This window comes from Oncorhynchus masou, chromosome 10, assembly GCF_036934945.1.
Source record: "Oncorhynchus masou masou isolate Uvic2021 chromosome 10, UVic_Omas_1.1, whole genome shotgun sequence".
Taxonomy (NCBI): Eukaryota; Metazoa; Chordata; class Actinopteri; order Salmoniformes; family Salmonidae; genus Oncorhynchus; species Oncorhynchus masou.
The window spans coordinates 29,671,249-29,693,814 of NC_088221.1; the positions used below are offsets into that span (position 1 = coordinate 29,671,249).

The 22,566-nt window shown below is 45.0% G+C and overlaps 1 protein-coding gene across 1 annotated transcript; it reads left to right on the forward strand.

Moving 5' to 3' along the window:
- Positions 1-21,744: 21,744 nt before the first annotated feature.
- LOC135546971 (gamma-crystallin M2-like) lies at positions 21,745-22,308 on the forward strand. Its single transcript, XM_064975532.1, has one exon. It carries the CDS (start codon positions 21,745-21,747, stop codon positions 22,306-22,308), a length of 564 nt encoding a protein of 187 aa, XP_064831604.1.
- The last annotated feature ends 258 nt before the right edge of the window (positions 22,309-22,566 follow it).

Below are 22,566 nucleotides of genomic sequence, written 5' to 3' on the forward strand. Positions count from 1 at the left end.
CATGCTATCGAGTACAGTATATACATATTAGATGAGTATGTAAACAAAGTGGCATAGTTAAAGTGGCTAGTGATGCATGTATTACATAAGGATGCAGTAGATGATAGAGTACAGTATATACGTATACATATGAGATGAATAATGTAGGGTATGTAAACATTATATTAGGTAGCAATGTTTAAAGTGGCTAGTGATATATTTTACATCCTTTCCCATCAATTCCCATTATTAAAGTGGCTGGAGTTGAGTCAGTGTGTTGGCAGCAGCCACTCAATGTTAGTGGTTGCTGTTTAACAGTCTGATGGCCTTGAGATAGAAGCTGTTTTTCAGTCTCTCGGTCCCAGCTTTGATGCACCTGTACTGACTTCGCCTTCTGGATGATAGCGGGGTGAACAGGCAGTGGCTCGGGTGGGTGTTGTCCTTGATGATCTTTATGGCCTTCCTGTAACATCGGGTGTTGTAGGTGTCCTGGAGGGCAGGTAGTTTGCCCCGGTGATACGTTGTGCAGACCTCACTACCCTCTGGAGAGCCTTATGGTTGTGGGTGGAGCAGTTGCCGTACCAGGCGGTGATACAGCCCGCCAGGATGCTCTCGATTGTGCATCTGTAGAAGTTTGTGAGTGCTTTTGGTGACAAGCCAAATTTCTTCAGCCTCCTGAGGTTGAAGAGGCGCTGCTGCGCCTTCTTCGCGATGCTGTCTGTGTGAGTGGACCAATTCAGTTTGTCTGTGATGTGTATGCCGAGGAACTTAAAACTTACTACCCTCTCCACTACTGTTCCATCGATGTGGATAGGGGGTGTTCCCTCTGCTGTTTCCTGAAGTCCACAATCATCTCCTTAGTTTTGTTGACGTTGAGTGTGAGGTTATTGTCCTGACACCACACTCCGAGGGCCCTCACCTCCTCCCTGTAGGCCGTCTCGTCGTTGTTGGTAATCAAGCCTACCACTGTTGTGTCGTCCGCAAACTTGATGGTTGAGTTGGAGGCTTGCGTTGCCGCGCAGTCGTGGGTGAACAGGGAGTACAGGAGAGGGCTCAGAACGCACCCTTGTGGGGCCCCAGTGTTGAGGATCAGCGGGGTGGAGATGTTGTTGCCTACCCTCACCACCTGGGGGCGGCCCGTCAGGAAGTCCAGTACCCAGTTGCACAGGGCGGGGTCGAGACCCAGGGTCTCGAGCTTGATGACGAGCTTGGAGGGGACTATGGTGTTAAATGCCAAGCTGTAGTCGATGAACAGCATTCTCACATAGGTATTCCTCTTGTCCAGATGGGTTAGGGCAGTGTGCAGTGTGGTTGAGATTGCGTCGTCTGCGGACCTATTTGGGCGGTAAGCAAATTGGAGTGGGTCTAGGGTGTCAGGTAGGGTGGAGGTGATATGGTCCTTGACTAGTCTCTCAAAGCACTTCATGATGACGGAAGTGAGTGCTACGGGGTGGTAGTCGTTTAGCTCAGTTACCTTAGCTTTCTTGGGAACAGGAACAATGGTGGCCCTCTTGAAGCATGTGGGAACAGCAGACTGGTATACACGTTTAAATGTTTTACTCACCTCGGCTGCAGTGAAGGAGAGACCGCATGTTTCCGTTGCAGGCCGTGTCAGTGGCACTGTATTGTCCTCAAAGCAGGCAAAAAAGTTATTTAGTCTGCCTGGGAGCAAGACATCCTGGTCCGTGACTGAGCTCAAAATCAAATCAAATCAAATGTATTTATATAACCCTTCGTACATGAGCTGATATCTCAAAGTGCTGTACAGAAACCCAGCCTAAAACCCCAAACAGCAAGCAATGCAGGTGTAGAAGCACGGTGGCTAGGAAAAACTCCCTAGAAAGGCCAAAACCTAGGAAGAAACCTAGAGAGGAACCAGGCTATGTGGGGTGGCCAGTCCTCTTCTGGCTGTGCCGGGTAGAGATTATAACAGAACATGGCCAAGATGTTCAAATGTTCATAAATGACCAGCATGGTCGAATAATAATACGGCAGAACAGTTGAAACTGGAGCAGCAGCACGGCCAGGTGGACTGGGGACAGCAAGGAGTCATCATGTCAGGTAGTCCTGGGGCATGGTCCTAGGGCTCAGGTCCTTCGAGAGAGAGAAGGAGAGAATTAGAGAACGCACACTTAGATTCACACAGGACACCGAATTGGACAGGAGAAGTACTCCAGATATAACAAACTGACCCCAGCCCCCGACACATAAACAACTGCAGCATAAATACTGGAGGCTGAGACAGGAGGGGTCAGGAGACACTGTGGCCCCATCCGAGGACACCCCGGACAGGGCCAAACAGGAAGGATATAACCCCACCCACTTTGCCAAAGCACTGCCCCCACACCACTAGAGGGATATCTTCAACCACCAACTTACCATCCTGAGACAAAGCTGAGTATAGCACGCAAAGATCTCCGCCATGGCACAACCCAAGGGGGTGCCAACCCAGACAGGATGACCACATCAGTGAATCAACCCACTCAGGTGACGCACCCCTTCCAGGGATGGCATGAGAGAGCCCCAGTAAGCCAGTGACTCAGCCCCTGTAATAGGGTTAGAGGCAGAGAATCCCAGTGGAAAGAGGGGAACCGGCCAGGCAGAGACAGCAAGGGTGGTTCGTTGCTCCAGAGCCTTTCCGTTCACCTTCCCACTCCTGGGCCAGACTACACTCAATCATATGACCCACTGAAGAGATGAGTCTTCAGTAAAGACTTAAAGGTTGAGACCGAGTTTGCGTCTCTGACATGGGTAGGCAGACCGTTCCATAAAAATGGAGCTCTATAGGAGAAAGCCCTGCCTCCAGCTGTTTGCTTAGAAATTCTAGGGACAATTAGGAGGCCTGCGTCTTGTGACCGTAGCATACGTGTAGGTATGTACAGCAGGACCAAATCAGAGAGATAGGTAGGAGCAAGCCCATGTAATGCTTTGTAGGTTAGCAGTAAAACCTTGAAATCAGCCCTTGCTTTGACAGGAAACCAGTGTAGGGAGGCTAGCACTGGAGTAATATGATCAAATTTTTGGTTCTAGTCAGGATTCTAGCAGCCGTATTTAGCACTAACTGAAGTTTATTTAGTGCTTTATCCGGTAGCCGGAAAGTAGAGCATTGCAGTAGTCTAACCTAGAAGTGACAAAAGCATAAATTAATTTTTCTGCATAATTTTTGGACAGAAAGTTTCTGATTTTTGCAATGTTACGTAGATGGAAAAAAGCTGTCCTTGAAATGGTCTTGATATGTTCTTCAAAAGAGAGATCAGGGTCCAGAGTAACGCCGAGGTCCTTCACAGTTTTATTTGAGACGACTGTACAACCATTAAGATTAATTGTCAGATTCAACAGAAGATCTCTTTGTTTCTTGGGACCTAGAACAAGCATCTCTGTTTTGTCCGAGTTTAAAAGTAGAAAGTTTGCAGCCATCCACTTCCTTATGTCTGAAACACATGCTTCTAGCAAGGGCAATTTTGGGGCTTCACCATGTTTCATTGAAATGTACAGCTGTGTGTCATCCACATAGCAGTGAAAGTTAACACTATGTTTTCGAATAACATCCCCAAGAGGTAAAATATATAGTGAAAACAATAGTGGTCCTAAAACGGAACCTTGGGGAACACCGAAATTTACAGTTGATTTGTCAGAGGACAAACCATTCACAGAGACAAACTGATATCTTTCCGACAGATAAGATCTAAACCAGGCCAGAACTTGTCCATGTAGACCAATTTGGGTTTCCAATCTCTCCAAAAGAATGTGGTGATCGATGGTATCAAAAGCAGCACTAAGGTCTAGGAGCACGAGGACAGATGCAGAGCCTCGGTCCGATGCCATTAAAATGTAAATTACCACCTTCACAAGTGCCGTCTCAGTGCTATGATGGGGTCTAAAACCAGACTGAAGCATTTCATATACATTGTTTGTCTTCAGGAAGGCAGTGAGTTGCTGCGCAACAGCCTTTTCTAAGATTTTTGAGAGGAATGGAAGATTCGATATAGGCCGATAGTTTTTTATATTTTCTGGGTCAAGGTTTGGCTTTTTCAAGAGAGGCTTTATTACTGCTACTTTTAGTGAGTTTGGTACACATCCGGTGGATAGAGAGCCGTTTATTATGTTCAACATAGGAGAGCCAAGCACAGGAAGCAGCTCTTTCAGTAGTTTAGTTGGAATAGGGTCCAGTATGCAGCTTGAAGGTTTAGAGGCCATGATTATTTTCATCATTGTGTCAAGAGATATAGTACTAAAACACTTGAGCGTCTCTCTTGATCCTAGGTCCAGGCAGAGGTGTGCAGACTCAGGACAACTGAGCTTTGAGGAATACGCAGATTTAAAGAGGAGTCTGTAATTTGCTTTCTAATAATCATAATTTTTTCCTCAAAGAAGTTCATGAATTTATCACTGCTAAAGTGAAAGTCATCCTCTCTTGGGGAATGCTGCTTTGTAGTTAGCTTTGCAACAGTATCAAAAAGGAATTTCGGATTGTTCTTATTTTCCTCAATTAAGTTAGAAAAATAGGATGATCGAGCAGCAGTAAGGGCTCTTCGGGAACTGCACGGTACTGTCTTTCCAAGCTAGACGGAAGACTTCCAGTATGGTGTGGCGCCATTTCCGTTCCAATTTTCTGGAAGCTTGCTTCAGAGCTCGGGTATTTTCTGTGTACCAGGGAGCTAGTTTCTTATGAGAAATGTTTTTAGTTTTTAGGGGTGCAACTGCATCTAGGGTATTGCGCAAGGTTAAATTGAGTTCCTCAGTTAGGTGGTTAACTGATTTTTGTCCTCTGGTGTCATTGGGTAGACAGAGGGAATCTGGAAGGACATCAAGGAATCTTTGTGTTGTCTGTGAATTTATAGCATGACTTTTGATGTTCCTTGGTTGGGGTCTGAGCAGATTATTTGTTGCAATTGCAAACGTAATAAAATGGTGGTCCGATAGTCCAGGATTATGAGGAAAAACATTAAGATCCACAACATTTATTCAATGGGATAAAACTAGGTCCAGCGTATGACTGTGACAGTGAGTGGGTCCAGAGACATGTTGGACAAAACCCACTGAGTCGATGATGGCTCCGAAAGCCTTTTGGAGTGGGTGGACTTTTGTGGACTTTTCCATGTGAATATTAAAGTCACCAAAGATTAGAATATTATCTGCTATGACTACAAGGTCCGATAGGAATTCAGGAACTCAGTGAGGAACGCTGTATATGGCCCAGGAGGCCTGTAAACAGTAGCTATAAAAAGTGATTGAGTAGGCTGCATAGATTTCATGACGAGAAGCTCAAAAGACGAAAACGTCATTTTTTTTGTAAATTCAAATTTGCTATCGTAAATGTTAGCAACACCTCCGCCTTTGCGGGATGCACAGGGGATATGGTCACTAGTGTAGCCAGGAGGTGAGGCCTCATTTAACACAGTAAATTCATCAGGCTTAAGCCGTGTTTCAGTCAGGCCAATCACAGGGAATAGCTGCACTGTTTGTATTCGGTCATATTACCAGTCACCTTGCCCAGTCACCTTGCAGTGGTTCGGCAATTCAGTTTCATGCAAATACTGCCATCAATCCATGGTTTCTGGTTAGGGAATGTTTTAATCGTTGCTATGGGAACGACATGTTCAACGCACGTTCTAATGAACTCGCACACCGAATCAGCGTATTCGTCAATGTTGTTGCCTGACGCAATACGAAACATGTCCCAGTCCACGTGATGGAAGCAGTCTTGGAGTGTGGAATCAGCTTGGTCGGACCAGCGTTGGACAGACCTCAGCGTGGGAGCTTCTTGTTTCAGTTTCTGTCTGTAGGCAGGGATCAGCAAAATGGAGTCGTGGTCAGCTTTTCCGAAAGGGGGGTGGGGCAGGGCCTTATATGCATCGCGGAAGTTAGAATAACAGTGATCCAAGGTTTTGCCAGCCCTAGTGGCGCAATCGATATGCTGATACATTTTAGGGAGTCTTGTTTTCAGATTAGCCTTGTTAAAATCCCCAGCTACAATGAATGCAGCCTCAGGATGCATGGATTCCAGTTTGAAAGAGTCAAATAAAGTTTGTTCAGAGCCATCGATGTGTCTGCTTGGGGGAATATATACGGCTGTGATTATAATCGAAGAGAATTCTCTTGGTAGATAATGCGGTCTACATTTGATTGTGAGGAATTCTAAATCAGGTGAACAGAAGGATTTGAGTTCCTGTATGTTTCTGTGATCACACCACGTCTCTTTAGCCATAAGGCATACGCCCCCGCCCCTCTTTTTACCAGAAAGATGTTTGTTTCTGTCGGCGCGATGCGTGGAGAAATCCGCTGGCTGCACCGCCACCGAGAGCGTCTCTCCAGTGAGCCATGTTTCCGTGAAGCAAAGAACGTTACAGTCTCTGATGTCCCTCTGGAATGCTACCCTTGCTCGGATTTCATCAACCTTGTTGTCAAGAGACTGGACATTGGCGAGAAGAATGCTAGGAAGTGGGGCACGATGTGCCCGTCTACGTAGTCTGACCAGAAGACCGCCTCGTTTCCCTCTTTTACGAAGTTGTTTTTGGGTCGCCGGCTGGGATCCATTCCGTTGTCCTGGTTGAAAGGCAGAACACAGTATCCGCTTCGCGAAAGTCATATTCTTGGTCGTACTGATGGTGAGTTGACGCGGATCTTATATTCAGTAGTTCTTCTCGACTGTATGTAATGAAACCTAAGATGACCTGGGGTACTAATGTAAGAAATAACACGTAAAAAAACAAAAAAATGCATAGTTTCCTAGGAACGCGAAGCGAGGCGGCCAACTATGACAACAAGACACAGACCATGTTTATACCTAGCTCCGTTATATTTATTTACTCATCATGGTGTGATGTAAAGTTTTAGTAGATTTTCGTGCGATTGTGGTGGTTTACACTACTTCCTAGTGATGAGCTTGATGTTGATGGGATCGGACTCTAAATATAACAAATATTCACGTTAGATTCAACGATACTTAGTTAGCTCAGTTGAGAATTCAGCTCTGTTTTGAAATCCTCTGGCTTAAACTGCTGGCTACAAACATCAACTGCATAGACCTTCGCGTGACTTTACTACAGTGCCTTGCGAAAGTATTCGGCCCCCTTGAACTTTGAGACCTTTTGCCACATTTCAGGCTTCAAACATAAAGATATAAAACTGTATTTTTTTGTGAAGAATCCACAACAAGTGGGACACAATCATGAAGTGGAACGACATTTATTGGATATTTCAAACTTTTTTAACAAATCAAAAACTGAAAAATTGGGCGTGCAAAATTATTCAGCTCCTTTACTTTCAGTGCAGCAAACTCTCTCCAGAAGTTCAGTGAGGATCTCTGAATGATCCAATGTTGACCTAAATGACTAATGATGATAAATACAATCCACCTGTGTGTAATCAAGTCTCTGTATAAATGCACCTGCACTGTGATAGTCTCAGAGGTCCGTTAAAAGCGCAGAGAGCATCATGAAGAACAAGGAACACACCAGGCAGGTCCGAGATACTGTTGTGAAGAAGTTTAAAGCCGGATTTGGATACAAAAATATTTCCCAAGCTTTAAACATCCCAAGGAGCACTGTGCAAGTGATAATATTGAAATGGAAGGAGAATCAGACCACTGCAAGTCTACCAAGACCTGGCCGTCCCTCTAAACTTTCAGCTCATACAAGGAGAAGACTGATCAGAGATGCAGCCAAGAGGCCCATGATCACTCTGGATGAACTGCAGAGATCTACAGCTGAGGTGGGAGACTCTGTCCATAGGATAACAATCAGTCGTATATTGCACAAATCTGGCCTTTATGGGTGGCAAGAAGAAAGCCATTTCTTAAAGATATCCATAAAAAGTGTTGTTTAAAGTTTGCCACAAGCCACCTGGGAGACACACCAAACATGTGGAAGAAGGTGCTCTGGTCAGATGAAACCAAAATTGAACTTTTTGGCAACAATGCATAAGTTATGTTTGGCGTAAAAGCAACACAGCTCATCACCCTGAACACACCATCCCCACTGTCAACCATGGTGGTGGAAGCATCATGGTTTGGGTATGCTTTTCTTCAGCAGGGACAGTGAAGATGGTTAAAATTGATGGGAAGATGGAGAGTCTGCAAAAGACCTGAGAATGGGATGGAGATTTGTCTTCCAACAAGACAATGATCCAAATCATAAAGCAAAATCTACAATGGAATGGTTCAAAAATAAACATATCCAGGTGTTAGAATGGCCAAGTCAAAGTCCAGACCTGAATCCAATCGAGAATCTGTGGAAAGAACTGAAAACTGCTGTTCACAAATGCTCTCCATCCAACCTCAAGGTGGAAAAAATGTCAGTCTCTCGATGTGCAAAACTGATAGAAACATACCCCAAGCGACTTACAGCATGTAATCGCAGCAAAAGGTGGCGCTACAAAGTATTAACTTAAGGGGGCTGAATAATTTTGCACACCCAATTTTTCAGTTTTTGATTTGTTCAAAAGTTTGAAATATCCAATAAATGTCGTTCCACTTCATGATTGTGTCCCACTTGTTGTTGATTCTTCACAAAAAATACAGTTTTATATCTTTATGTTTGAAGCCTGAAATGTGGCAAAAGGTCGCAAAGTTCAAGGGGGTCGAATACTTTCGCAAGGCACTGTATGTCCTGAAATCGCTATGAATTCTGGATAGTGTGGTTTGCTTACAACCAGGAAATTTAGCTGGCCTGTTTCTATTGGTGAGATGCATAAAAGATTGTATTTGCGTGAAGTGAGGAAATTCTAAATTGGTATGACACATATGATATGTTAATAACATATTAATGGGCATATATAGTAAAATAGAGCAGTGGTGTAATTTCCTTTTAAGGTTCTAGATACCTCCTTTTTTCTAAGAGTGTAGGACTGTAACATAGTTCTGTCTTCATAGAGAGCCAGCCAGTCTCCAGGCACAAGAGGAAAGACAGTTGATGTATCGTTAATACTGAACAGACACCTCCTGGGGGGTTATCTTTCAACTATTACACTGGATTTAACCTCACTCTCTGTCTCTTTCCACACCCACTGGCTTCCTGTTCTCAGAACGCTCCCTCTCTTCATAAAAAAATGTCTCACTTCCTCACTATCTCTGTACCCATTTTTCTATGCTCTTTTCTTCTCCTTTCATGATTTCACTCCCTCCCCATTTCCCCCCATTTTCTTCTTGTGTCTCTCGCTTTTTTCTCTCCCTGCAATTCTTCTGAGTCGCCTTCACACCCCCTCTCCCTCTCTTCACTCCTCCTCTTCTCTCCCTCTCTTCACTCCTCCTCTCCTCTCCCTGTCTTCACTCCCCTCTCCTCTCCCTTTCTTCTCCCCTCACCTCTCCTCTCTTCTCCTCCTCTCATCTCCCTCTCTTCACTCCTCCTCTCCTCCCCCTGTCTTCACTCCTCCTCTCCCTCTCTCCACTCCTCCTCTCCTCTCCCTCTCTTCACTCCCCCTCTCTCCCTCTCTTCTCTCCCCTCTTCACTCCTCCTCCTCTCCTCTCCCTCTCCTCTTCTCTCTGTCCCTCCCCTCTCCCTCTCTTCACTCCTCCTCTCATCTCCCTCTCTTCACTCCCCCTCACCCTCCCTCCTCCCCCTCTCATCTCCCTCCCCTCCTCCTCTCCCTCCTCCTCTCACTCCTCCTCTTCTTCTCCCTCTCTTCACTCCCTCTCCTCTCCCTCTCTTCACTCGTCCTCTCCTCTCGCTGTCTTCACTCCTCCTCTCCTCTCCCTGTCTTCACTCCTCCTCTCCGCTCCCTGTCTTCACTCCCCTCTCCCTCTCTTCATTCCCCTCCTCTCCCTCTCCTCACTCCTCCCTCTCTCTTCACTCGTCCTCTCCACTCCCTCTCTTCCTCCTCTCCCTCCCTCTCTTCATTCCCCTCTCCCTCCCTCTCTTCATTCACTCCCTACTCCTCGTCTCCCTCCCCCTGTCTTCACTCTCCTCTTCTTCACCCTCCTCTCGCTCTCTTCAATCCTCCTCTCCACTCCTCCTCCTCCCTCTCCCTCTCTTCACTCCTCCTCTCCTCTCCCTCCACTCCTCCTCCCCCCCTGTCTTCACTCCCCTCCTCTCCCTCTCTTCACTCCTCTCCTCTCCTCTCTCCTCTCTTCTCTCCCTCACTCCTCCTCCTCTCTTCATTCCCCTCTCCTCTCCTCCTCTCCCTTCACTCCCCTCTCCTCTCCCTCTCTTCCCTCCTCCTCTCCTCTCCCTGTCTTCATTCCCTCTCCTCTCCCTCTCTCCCTCCCTCTCTCACTCCTCCTCTCCTCTCTCTCCACTCCCCTCTCCTCTCCCTCTCTTCAATCCCCTCCTCTCCACTCCCTCTCTTCACTCCTCCTCTCCTCTCCCTCTCTTCACTCCTCCCTCTCCCTCTCTTCCCCTGTCTTCACTCCTCCTCTCCTCTCCCCTCTCACTCCCCTCCCTCCCTCTTCACTCCTCCCTCTCCACTCCTCCTCTCCCTCCCTCTTTACTTCCTCCCTCTTCTCTCCCTCTCTTCACTCCCCTCTCCTCTCCCTCTCTTCACTCCTCCTCTCCTCTCCCTGTCTTCACTCCTTCTCTCCGCTCCCTGTCTTCACTCCTCCTCTCCTCTCCCTCTCTTCACTCCTCCTCTCCTCTCCCTGTCTTCATTCCCCTCTCCTCTCCCTCTCTCCACTCCCTCTCTTCACTCCTCCTCTCCTCTCCCTCTCTTCACTCCCTCTCTTCATTCCCCTCTCCTCTCCCTCTCTTCACTCCTCCTCTCCACTCCCTCTCTTCACTCCTCCTCTCCACTCCCTCTCTTCACTCCTCCTCTCCTCTCCCTCTCTTCACTCCCCTCTCCTCTCCCTCTCTTCACTCCTCCTCTCCTCTCCCTCTCTTCACTCCCCTCTCCTCTCCCTGTCTTCACTCCCCTCTCCTCTCCCTCTCTTCACTCCCTCTCTTCACTCCTCCTCTCCTCTCTCTCTCTTTACTCCTCCTCTCCTCTCCCTCTCTTCACTCCCCCTCTCCTCTCCCTCTCTTCACTCCCTCTCTTCACTACTCCTCTCCCTCTCTTCACTCCTCTTCTCCTCTCCCTCTCTTCACTAAGCCTCTCCTCTCCCTCTCTTCACCCCTCCTCTCCTCTCCCTCCCTTCACTCCTCCTCTGTGTTTTATAGCTAAAAACTGTTATACTGCACGGCTGCAGCCAGACTCCTCTCTGTAATATTTCATTCATCAGAGCAATTAAAGTGGAACATTGGTTTCCGTGGTGATAATTAGAGAGAGAGGATCTAACCTGAGCAGCACTCATTTACCGACCCGGCCCAGGCTATACCCATTGGGGGGGGTCCGTAATAGGAGCAGGTCTGTTGGAGGGGAATACACCACATCAGCTCTGTCTCCTACTGTGGCCAAATACTGGACAGACCCCTCTAACCCTGTGTCTCACCCATTCCCCCTGCCTCCCTTTCTCTCTTTGGGCACAAATACTTTTTGAAGTGTTACAATACCCAAATTTGATTTGATTTGAGTACTGGTATTATTGGTAGAAATTCATCAATGCATAGGATACATTATCATAATTATTGTAATATTATGTCATTTACTGTAGTTGAGTGCCATCGACATCCTACTGTATAAAGTAATTCCAAGAGCATATCATCTATGTGTGCTTGGTAAACTACTACATCAACAGACTGGTAGATCAGAGGGTTAGAACCCTCTGGTAAGCAACATCTGTGGACGACCACTGCTTGCCAATTTCATTCCTAAAGATCTCATGTTGTAGCAATTATGCCAAAGTAAGAGCTATTATGCAATGTAATGAGCCATAGCATTGGCTAATCTGCCTCAACACTGGCAGTGTCAAGCCTGTCTCTTTCACTGAATCAAAATGTGGACATGGTTATCATATGCACTTGTTACTGTTAGAAAGTGTTTTTATTTGGTTAATTTGTTATAAAACATTTTCTTAACAAGTTCAGACAGGCCTATATATTGACCTGATAGCAGTGATGTAGAGATCCGATTGTGTGTGTGTGTTCTGTGTGTGTGGATGTGTCAGCACTGTCAATCTAGGGCTAAATCCCTGTGTTTACCCCCTCTGAAGAATCAGCCAATCAAGCAATCCTGCATTACCTATTCAAACTCATGACACGGGGGTTCAACCAATGAAAGAGCTGTTTGATCTTGACCTCCTGAGAAATAACCTGCTGTGTCTAGGTGTGGGCGTGTATGCGTGCCTAGGTTACCTCTAAACCAGAACACAAAACCAACCCTTTTCTGGATGTTAATGCTGTTGAACTTCTAGAAAGTTCTGTACGATCTGAGAATATAGGACAATGCATGCGGTTTGGAGGTCTGACCTCACACAACAGTAAACAGGGACAAACTGAGGTAAACTGCTTCCAGTTTTCTTTTAGAAGCTGTGAAGTGACATTTCACGGGCGGCGCTGCTAACATCTCAATAGTAATCACCTAGAACCTGAGACGCTTCATTTGGTTAACGATGTAATGCATTGAGGAGGCAGAGTAATCTACTGCTAATTCAATGCTTTAATGAGCCTAGTAATTAGAACTAAATGTTAATGAACAGTAAGTATTAAGGCTCAGTGTGTGTGTGTGTGTGTGTGTGTGTGTGTGTGAGCGTGTTGTACATGCATGCATGTGTGTATTTGTGTTCATACATGCATTGTGCGTGTGTGTGTACATGTCTCTGCATGTGTGTGTGTGTGGCGTTGTTTCATGAACATGCATTGGAATGCGTGTGTCATCATCAACCCATGTCTCTGCATGTGTGTGTGTTGTTGGCTAGTTGTTTCCAGCTGAACTCATTGGAATGGGAGGTCATCATCAACCCATAGACAGGTAGGACTCAGGTAGGACTCAGATAGGACTCAGGTAGGACTCACGTAGGACTCACGTAGGACTCAGGTAGGACTCAGATAGGACTCAGGTAGGACTCAGGTAGGACTCAGGTAGGACTCAGGTAGGACTCACGTAGGACTCAGGTAGGACTCACGTATGACTCAGGTAGGACTCACGTATGACTCAGGTAGGACTCACGTATGACTCAGGTAGGACTCAGGTAGGACTCACGTAGGACTCACGTATGAATCAGGTAGGACTCAGGTAGGACTCAGGTAGGACTCAGGTAGGACTCACGTAGGACTCAGGTAGGACTCAGGTAGGACTCAGGTAGGACTCAGATAGGAATCAGGTAGGACTCACGTATGACTCAGGTAGGACTCAGGTAGGACTCACGTATGACTCACGTATGAATCAGGTAGGACTCAGGTAGGACTCAGGTAGGACTCAGGTAGGACTCAGGTAGGACTCAGGTAGACCTCAGGTAGGACTCAGGTAGGACTCACGTATGACTCAGGTAGGACTCACGTATGACTCAGGTAGGACTCACATAGGACTCAGGTAGGACTCACGTAGGACTAAGGTAGGACTCAGGTAGGACTCATGTAGGACTCACGTATGTCTCAGGTAGGACTCAGGTAGGACTCACGTAGGACTCAGGTAGGACTCAGGTAGGACTCACGTATGACTCAGGTAGGACTCAGGTAGGACTCAGGTAGGACTCAGGTAGGACTCAGGTAGGACTCAGGTATGACTCAGGTAGGACTCACGTATGACTCAGGTAGGACTCACATAGGACTCAGGTAGGACTCACGTAGGACTAAGGTAGGACTCAGGTAGGACTCATGTAGGACTCACGTATGTCTCAGGTAGGACTCAGGTAGGACTCACGTAGGACTCAGGTAGGACTCAGGTAGGACTCACGTATGACTCAGGTAGGACTCAGGTAGGACTCAGGTAGGACTCAGGTAGGACTCAGGTAGGACTCACGTAGGACTCTCAGGCTCATTCCTGGCCTTTCTGCCACCGTCCTCCCCAGCAAAACTAGAATCATGTCGCCTACAGTGTTGGCCCGCAATGGAATCCCCACCTGTGACTAATCATTTCAGCTAGTTGAGCTCTGAATATCAGTTATCCTGAGCCTACAGTATTTGCAGTCAGAATCCATGTGTTTACACAGCGAGAAATGCACAAGTCTTTTCTTTTCGCTTTGTTGAGGCTTGACAAAAATATATGAATACAAACTTTAAATCACTGATTATCATGACAATTTAGCCCACGGGGTGAAACTCCCAGACAGCAGTTGTGAGTAGCCTGATTTTCCATTCCAGATATTGTCAATATATTTTCACCTGTCCTGGTTTAGGATATTTGTTTGTCATGTTCACATCAAAGCACATTTTTTATTTGATTGGGCGCCATTTAGGTTAGGCTATTTGATTGGAGAAATGTGCATGATGTAAAAAGTGTCTCATGACATCGTCATACAGTTGATCTCCAGCCTGTAGGCTACAGAAATGGTCAATCTTTCTAACATTGACTATAGGCTACATGATTGATGTTGGATCATTTTTTGACAGAACATTGGTAGAGTGTCACAGCAGTGCTTCTCTTCAACAGCACCCTGGAGAGGCGCGCTGGGCATGGACAATATTTTACCCCTGCCTTTGACAAAGTGGGTACTGCTTATCACGGGGCGGCATCAGCTATATACAGTGCCTTGCGAAAGTATTCGGCCCCCTTGAACTTTGTGACCTTTTGCCACATTTCAGGCTTCAAAGATAAAGATATAAAACTGTATTTTTTTGTGAAGAATCAACAACTAGTGGGACACAATCATGAAGTGGAACGACATTTATTGGATATTTCAAACTTTTTGAACAAATCAAAAACTGAAAAATTGGGCGTGCAAAATCATACAACTACAATCACATAGGAAGAAATAAACTGACACTATATCAAAACTATTAAAATGGCACTGAAGCTTAAAGGAAAAATGGCCTTGGGCCTATTTCTTCAAAGCATTTGATCCACACCAAAACTATCTGGGAGAGAGAGAAGAGAGGAAATGTATGGTAAGAACGTGTGAGACCAAGAGAGAGAGAGAGAGAGAGAAAGAGAAAGAGAGAGGGTGCGAGCCAAAGAGAAAGAGGGAGCGAACGAGTAAGAGAGAGCTAGTGGGACCAAGTGAGAGAGAGATGAAGCAAGAGAGGTAAAGAGAGAGAGTGTTTTCTTCTTTGCAGCACTCTGTCTGTTCTTTGTTCACGGTGGCTGAGCAGAGTGGAGCCACAGCTGGTCCTCCGGGAGCACTTGGCACGCGATCAGCCCTGCACTGGGCACACTCACAACCTAGCCCCAACAGACACACTACAGTCACAACAACGCCAAACAAACACTGCACTGCATGCACACACACTTACATATAGTCTAAACATACACAGTCGAACGCACACTGATACACACTGAACCACAAACACACAGTCTATGTGCTTTTCCAGTGTCCATTAGCTCAGTGCTACTACTCTGCCTGCCTGTAGTTGGACACAAGCGTTGTGACTTTTAGTCGACTAAATAACAATAATAATACATATTTTACATTAAGATCATTTTTATTAACAGCTTAACCATAAAGACATGTGATAGACATACATAATAATGACAGAAAGAAAGGTGTGGCATTGTTCAAACTTGAAATATCACATTTATTAAAAGCTAGATTCATTTTAAACTGAACAAAAATATAAACCCAAAATGCAACAATTTGTAATATTTTACTGAGTTACAGTTCATATAAGGAAATCAGTCAATTTAAATGGATTAATTAGGCCCGAATCTATGGATTTCAAATGACTGGGAATACAGATATGCATCTGTTGGTCACAGATATCTTTAAAAAAAAGCTAGGGGCGTGGAACAGAAAACCAGTCAGTATCTGGTGTGACCACCATTTTCCTTATGGAGCGCAAAAAAACTCCTTCGCATAGAGTTGATCAGGCTGTTGATTGTGGCCTGTGGAATATTGTCCCACTCCTCTTCAATGGCTGTGCAAAGTTGCTGGATATTGGCGGGAACTGGAGCACACTGTCGTACACATTGATCCAGAGCATCCCAAACCTGCTCAATGAGTGACATGTCTGGTGATTATGCAGGCCATGGAATAACTGGGACATTTTCAGCTTCCAGGTACAAAAACTGTTATTCTGCAACATGGGGCCTTGCATTATTATTCTGAAACATGAGATGATGGTGGCGGATGAATGGCATGACAATGAGCCTCAGGATCTCATCACAGGATCTATGCAATTGTGTTTGTTGTCCGTAGCTTATGCATGCTCAACCCCACCGCCACCATTGGGCACTCTGTTCACAACTTTGACAGCAAACCGCTCACTCACACGACATCATATACATGGTCTGCGGTTGTGACACAGGTTGGACATACAGCCACATTTTTTAAAAGGATGTTGGAGGCGGCTTATGGTAGAGAAATATACATTCAATTATCTGGCAACTGCTCTGGTGGGCATTCCTGCAGTTAGCATGTCAATTGCACACTCTCTCAAAACTTGAGACATCTGTGGCATTGTGTTGTGTGACAAAACTGCACATTTTAGAGTGGCCATTTATTGTCCCCAGCACAAGGTTCACATGTGTAATAATCATGCCTTTTAATCAGCTTCTTGATATGCCACACCTGTCAGGTGGATGGAGTATCTTGGCAAAGGAGAAATGCTCAGTAACATTTGATAGAAATATTTTTTGGGTGCATATGGAACATTTCTGGGATCTTTTATTTCAGCACATCAAACATGGGACCAACACTTTACATGTTGTGTTTAATTTTTTGTTCAGTGTATTTCGTTTTACACAATTTAGGTACTGAGTTCAGGTACTGGTGAATTCACATTTAAACTTGTTGACAAGTTTTAATGTCTGTGTTTTAGGCTCAGTATGTTTCAGTGTCTAGTATAGCCATGGCTATGTCTGCCTGTCTGTCTGTCTGTCTGTCTGTCTGTCTGTCTGTCTGTCTGTCTGTCTCGCACTCATCCGATCTCTGTCTCTCTCTCTCTTCCTCTCCATCTCTCTCATTATATATATATCTCTCTTTGTCTCTTTCTCTCTCTTCCTCTCTCTGTCTCTTTCTCTCTCTTCCTCTCTAACTCCTCTCTAACTCTCATTATATATATATATATCTATCTCGGTCTCTCTCTGTTTCTGTCTCTTTGTCTCTCTCTCTCTCTCTCTTCCACTCTCTCTCTCTCTGTCTATTCAATTCCAAGGACTTTATTGGCATGGGAATGAGAAACTCTCTCTCTCTCTTCTCTCTTTTTCTCTCTCTCTCTCTCGATCTCTCTCTCTCTCTCTCTCTCTCTCTCTGTCTCTCTCTCTGTCTCTCCTAATGAAGACCAGTTGTCTCTGTGCCAGGAAAACAAAATAAAAGGTATAAATGGCAGCACCATCTGGCGCCTGCCCTGCCTGCTGAAGAGAGGGGGATGAGCAGAGGAGGAGAGAGAAGAGGGGGATAATTTTTGAGGAAAGGTGAATGAGAGGAGGATGATATCTGCCCTGCGAAGAACAGGAGCGGGGGAGGAGAAGGGAATGGCGAGGGAACATTTAATTTCCCTCGCCGGAGAAGAGAAGAGGGGGATGATTCCAGGTTTATTTCAATCATCAGGTTTAAAACAGAACTGTCTTTCCATCGCAGGTTGATGTTTGTTGACATGAATCTTGTCGTGGAGGCAGAACTGAGCGATTTCTGCTAGCTGGGCCAGCTGCAAAGTCCAAATTCATGAACATTTAAGGTTAGGGCCAGGCATTAGGATTAGGAATGTTGTTAAGGTTAGGGTTAGGTTAAAAGAGCTGAGCTGCCTCCAGGGCAAGATTAATGACAATAAGTGCTAACCTGCCTCCCTCAGCTGCCCCAGGCAGGCAGGCTCCTCTGAGGATGCCTAAACATGCTGGCAGGAGGCCCCAATGAAGAATTAGGTCCCCAAGGACCCCTGATGACAGACTAACTGGGCTATTTATGCCTTTGCTGTGAGACGCTGCCAGGAGGTCCTCTCTCTAACAAACGCTACTCTATTTCAGGGCTGACTTCACAAAGACACGTTCTGGGCAGAAACATCACACTACTGTGGAGTTGGCTGGTTAATAGAAAGAGACATTCTCAACCATGGTAGTGTACTGTACCGTGTAGTGCCTTGAGACATAATGATTTGGGATCAATAGATGATGTCTAGGGATTCATTTAGAAGCCCAATGAAGGTCTCGTAGTTGAATGTGATATGACATCCCGTAGCCTCGTACCTGACAACACACGTTAGCTGTGATTATAATCATGAATTCGGAGGGCTTCTTGTGCCTTATTACTTTATTAAACAAAACTAATGTGGCATTGGAGACATGATGAGAGAGACAACCTTTTCACAACAGAGTCTGAAAGCATGTTGAGGACAATAAGTGGAAAATATACTGATGAGGTGTCACTGAAACTACTGACAAACATTTTTAACAGGGAGAAATATAATTTGACTGAAAAAATAATAATAGAGTAGGTGCCCTACACACTTTCAGGAGGTTTTAATTTCATGAAAAACCCTGTGGCCTAACCAGCAGCCTTAACTCTCAGAACTGCAGCGCCTCACTCAACAGTTCACTACTCATGAATGACCTCAGTATGAGTATTCAACAATGCCGTGGGATAAATGTAATTAACTGTCAGTTCATCAGGTAGGAGATTCCAGCCATTAATTTTAAACACTCAACTCTCATATCCTTTCAATCCTCACACACACACACACATATACACTGAATTAATAAAACATTAGGTACGCCTTCCTAATATTGAGTTACACCTTCTTTTGCCATCAAAACAGCCTCAATTCGTCTGGGCATGGACTCTACAAGGCCTCGAAAGTGTTCCAGAAGGATGCTGGCCAATGTTGACTCCAATGATTCCCACAGTTGTGTCAAGTTGACTGGATGTCCTTTGGGTGGTGGACCATACTTGATACACACAAGAAACTGTTGAGTGTGAAAAACCCAGCAGGTTTGCAGTTCTTGACACACTCAAATCGGTGAGCCTGGCACCTACTACCATTCCCGGTCAAAGGCAATTCAATATTTTGTCTTGCTCATTCTAGCGGTTAGAGCATTGGGCCAGTAACAGAAAGGCTGCTGGATCAAATCTCCGAGCTGACAAGGTAAACATCTGTCGTTATTCCGCTGAGCAAGGCAGTTAACCCACTGTTCCAGTTGTACAACTGACTAGGTATCCACCTTTCCCTTCACCCTCTGAATTGCACACAAACAAAAACCATGTCTCACAACCTGTCTCATCCCCTTGATCTACACTGATTGAAGTGGATTTAACAGGTGACATCAATAAAAGGGATCATAGCTTTCACCTGGATTCACCTGGTCATTCTATGTTGTAGGTGTTCCTAATGTTTTGTCAAGGACCCTGTGCTCAAGTCCGAGTCAAGTCCAAGTCTGAGTCACGACCAGGGTCACTCGTCCATTCATTTATTAGGTCTTACTGTGCAATGGTTTCTAGTCGCCACCAGATGTCAGTATATCACATCTCCCTAATGAAAACCCTCAACTAATTTACTATTCATCACTAGCTCACAAGTTCTACTCAATACCTGTGTTTCACTACGTATTTACTGCATAAATGAATGGTAAGTCAGGCTCTCAGCTACTTTTTTGTAATCGCCCACTGATATTTGTTTAGGTTTTTTATTGCAGAGTGAAAATTAAAGGGCGACTGTTCAGAACCTGGCTATGGGATGTAAGGGGGAAAGTAGGAGGAGGGTAGAGAGAGATGACAAGTTAAAAGACAGCCTACTTCTCTATACTCAAAGGGAGAGGCAGACAAATAGCAAGACTGTTGTTTTACTGTTAAACTCAATACTAGTATTGTTTTCAATTTCATGAAGCAGTTTGTTTCTTAACCAAGCAACGCTAAGTAGTATCTGACTGGTGGTTACAGTGAAGGAACAAAGTCAACTATGATCGCAAGCGGAGCCAGCCTGCCCGTCTGCCCACAATCATCGCTTGCTCCCCTGCAGCATGTAGATGTAGTGTGCCGGGTCCTTCCCACTGCTAGAGAACAGAACCCTCGCTGCTCTGTGCACCCAGTGCTGCTAATATTCTTCTTATCATAGTAGTCTATACAGCCCAAGTGCAAATACAAGTCATGAGGAGGTGAGTCTAAGTCACCAATTGTCAAGTCCAAGTCGAGTCACTAGTCAAAATCGGGAATGAAATTGAGTCCGAGTCCTGGACTTGAGTACTACACTACTGCATACACACACTGTGGAATAATTAGACAGGTGTATCCGTTGAGATTGCTTTCTTTCAGATGAATTAGCTGGTCATAATTGGCCAGTGTTAAATCAATAATATGAATCTGCTTCCTATAGCTCATTACCCCCTGGGCTGCAGATACATTATTATCTGACCCCAAGCACACCACTGTAAGTACTTCCACAGCAGTATATAGCTATATTCTCAGCCCTTGGCTAAACCTATTTTTTTGTCATTCACCATATTTAAACTTTGTGTTGCTGGTAACTGGCAGTTTTTGTAATCATAGTGTTGATTGTCTGAACTATTATTGTGTAACACAAAGACAACTCTGCCTGAGTATGCTTCTCTCTTTGACCCCAGAGAAATCCAGTTTAGTGAGTGTTTACTGAATGTTTTCCAATTAGTCTGTGCTGTAATAAACCTCCGTTTTGTTGCTGTAGTATTATTATGAAGGCTCATTAATGAACCCAGAGAGTTAATGGAGCGACGTACCTTTGTACCAGGAGGAGAGGTGCTGACTCAACAGGACCAGAACTAATGGACTTCTAGAAACCGGGGAGTGTAGGGAGATGAAGGAGACATTGACTTACTGGAACACTTATACGTTTCAGAAGTTTCTTAAGCAAACTTGAAATGTTCTTAGTTTACACAGTGGTTCATACGTTTCCTAAGCACACACAAAGATTCTAAAATACTTTGTCATGTGCTGCCTGGCTGTATGTCTGCACCCACCACTCACCCACCCACGCACCAGCCAGAGACCCAGAGATTACACACTGTTAATAGAAGCTTTTATCTACTCAGCAGCACCACACTTCAACTCTGTAGAGTGGTTGGCTACACCGACACATGAAGCAGGTTAATTGACATCTTCACATACTCCAATAGTGTTTTTTAGAGTCTGATATGGCATCTTATAAACATTTACAGTTATATATAATGTTAGCTTAATGGCATTCAAGTAGGGTGTGAATGACTTTAATTGAAGTACTCTAATATCAATAGAAACCTATTTAGAGTGTGTGGCTGGTGTATATAGTCAGGTGTAATTATGTCTAAGAGGGAGAAATGTAATTTGGTGTGTACGGGAACAATTAGCCTTGAATAAAGATCATTATGATCATTTTTAAAGACCACATTCATGTTTTTCGATACATACATTAACATGTTTATAAGATCAATTCATACAAAATGAATTAATGTAATAAAGGAATGATCTTTCCGAACACAATACATATTGTCAAGTCAAGTGTATTTAAAGTGCATTTTACAAGGGACACACTTTACACAACACACTTTTTCTGCGTGACTGCAAATAATTGTTTCATAATACTGAATAAGGACAAAAACCTCAAACTTAGGAAGGTATTGTGCGATGAACAATATGCACACTTTACAATTCCAAGGCTGTAACTCTACATTGTTAACCCTTTCACAAAGGCTTTGTGTGATTTTGTTCTGAGAGAAACAGCCTTTTTAAGGTCTTTTGAGAGACCATGTCCATGGAATGTGGACAAACCTCAGTGCATTATGGGCCTCTATGCCATGTTGCTGAGTCAGCAGTTTGTACAATGGGGCCACAGGTATAAAAAGAAAGGTTTTAAACCAGTAGGACATCAGTTCCAGAGCAGCAGCAGCAGCACCAGCAGCAGGACCCCCACGAAGCAAGCCAAAATGCCCAACATGAACAGCAGGATCGTCTTCTACGAGGACAGGAACTTCATGGGCCGCTCCCATGAGTGCAGCACCGACTGCCCTGACATGTCCTCCTTCCTGAGCCGCTGCCAGTCCTGCAAGGTTGAGGGTGGCTGCTTCATGCTGTATGACCGCCCCAACTACATGGGAAACCAGTACTTCATGAGGAAGGGAGAGTACGCTGACTACCACATGATGGGAATGGCCAATGGTATGAGGTCCTGCCGCATGATCCCTATGCACAGGGGATCTTACAGGATGAAGATCTACGAGAGAGAGAGCTTCGGCGGTCAGAGCCACGAGATCATGGAGGACTGTGACAACATCATGGATCGTTACCACATGTCCAGCTGTATGTCCTGCAACATCCAGGACGGCCACTGGCTCATGTATGAGATGCCCCACTTCAGAGGCAGGATGATGTTCATGAGGCCTGGAGAGTACAGGCACTTCAGCATGGGTATGGGAAGCATGGGTGGCATGGGCGGCATGGGTGGCATGAGGTTCCAGAGCATGAGGCGTATCAACGAGTCCTGGTACTAGATGCTGCTCTTGACAATAATGTAAATGAGACAAGCCATTGAATAAAAATATTTAAATAAAACATTTAAAAGGAAATTTTTTCTTGCTTTCTGAGGAACAAATATAATCATATTCATTCTGTAATGCACCTTGATATAGTACATGTGATCAAAAGCCCTGAAATGCCACAACTCTCTGCCCACAACTTCAACATATTTAACTCTCCATGAGACCATTCAACTCATTAGAATGCCAATATACATGGACAGTGATAGCTGT

Bases quoted from the DNA above. Each gene is read 5' to 3' on its own strand.
- LOC135546971 (XM_064975532.1), top strand. From the start codon at position 21,745: ATGCCCAACATGAACAGCAGGATCGTCTTCTACGAGGACAGGAACTTC.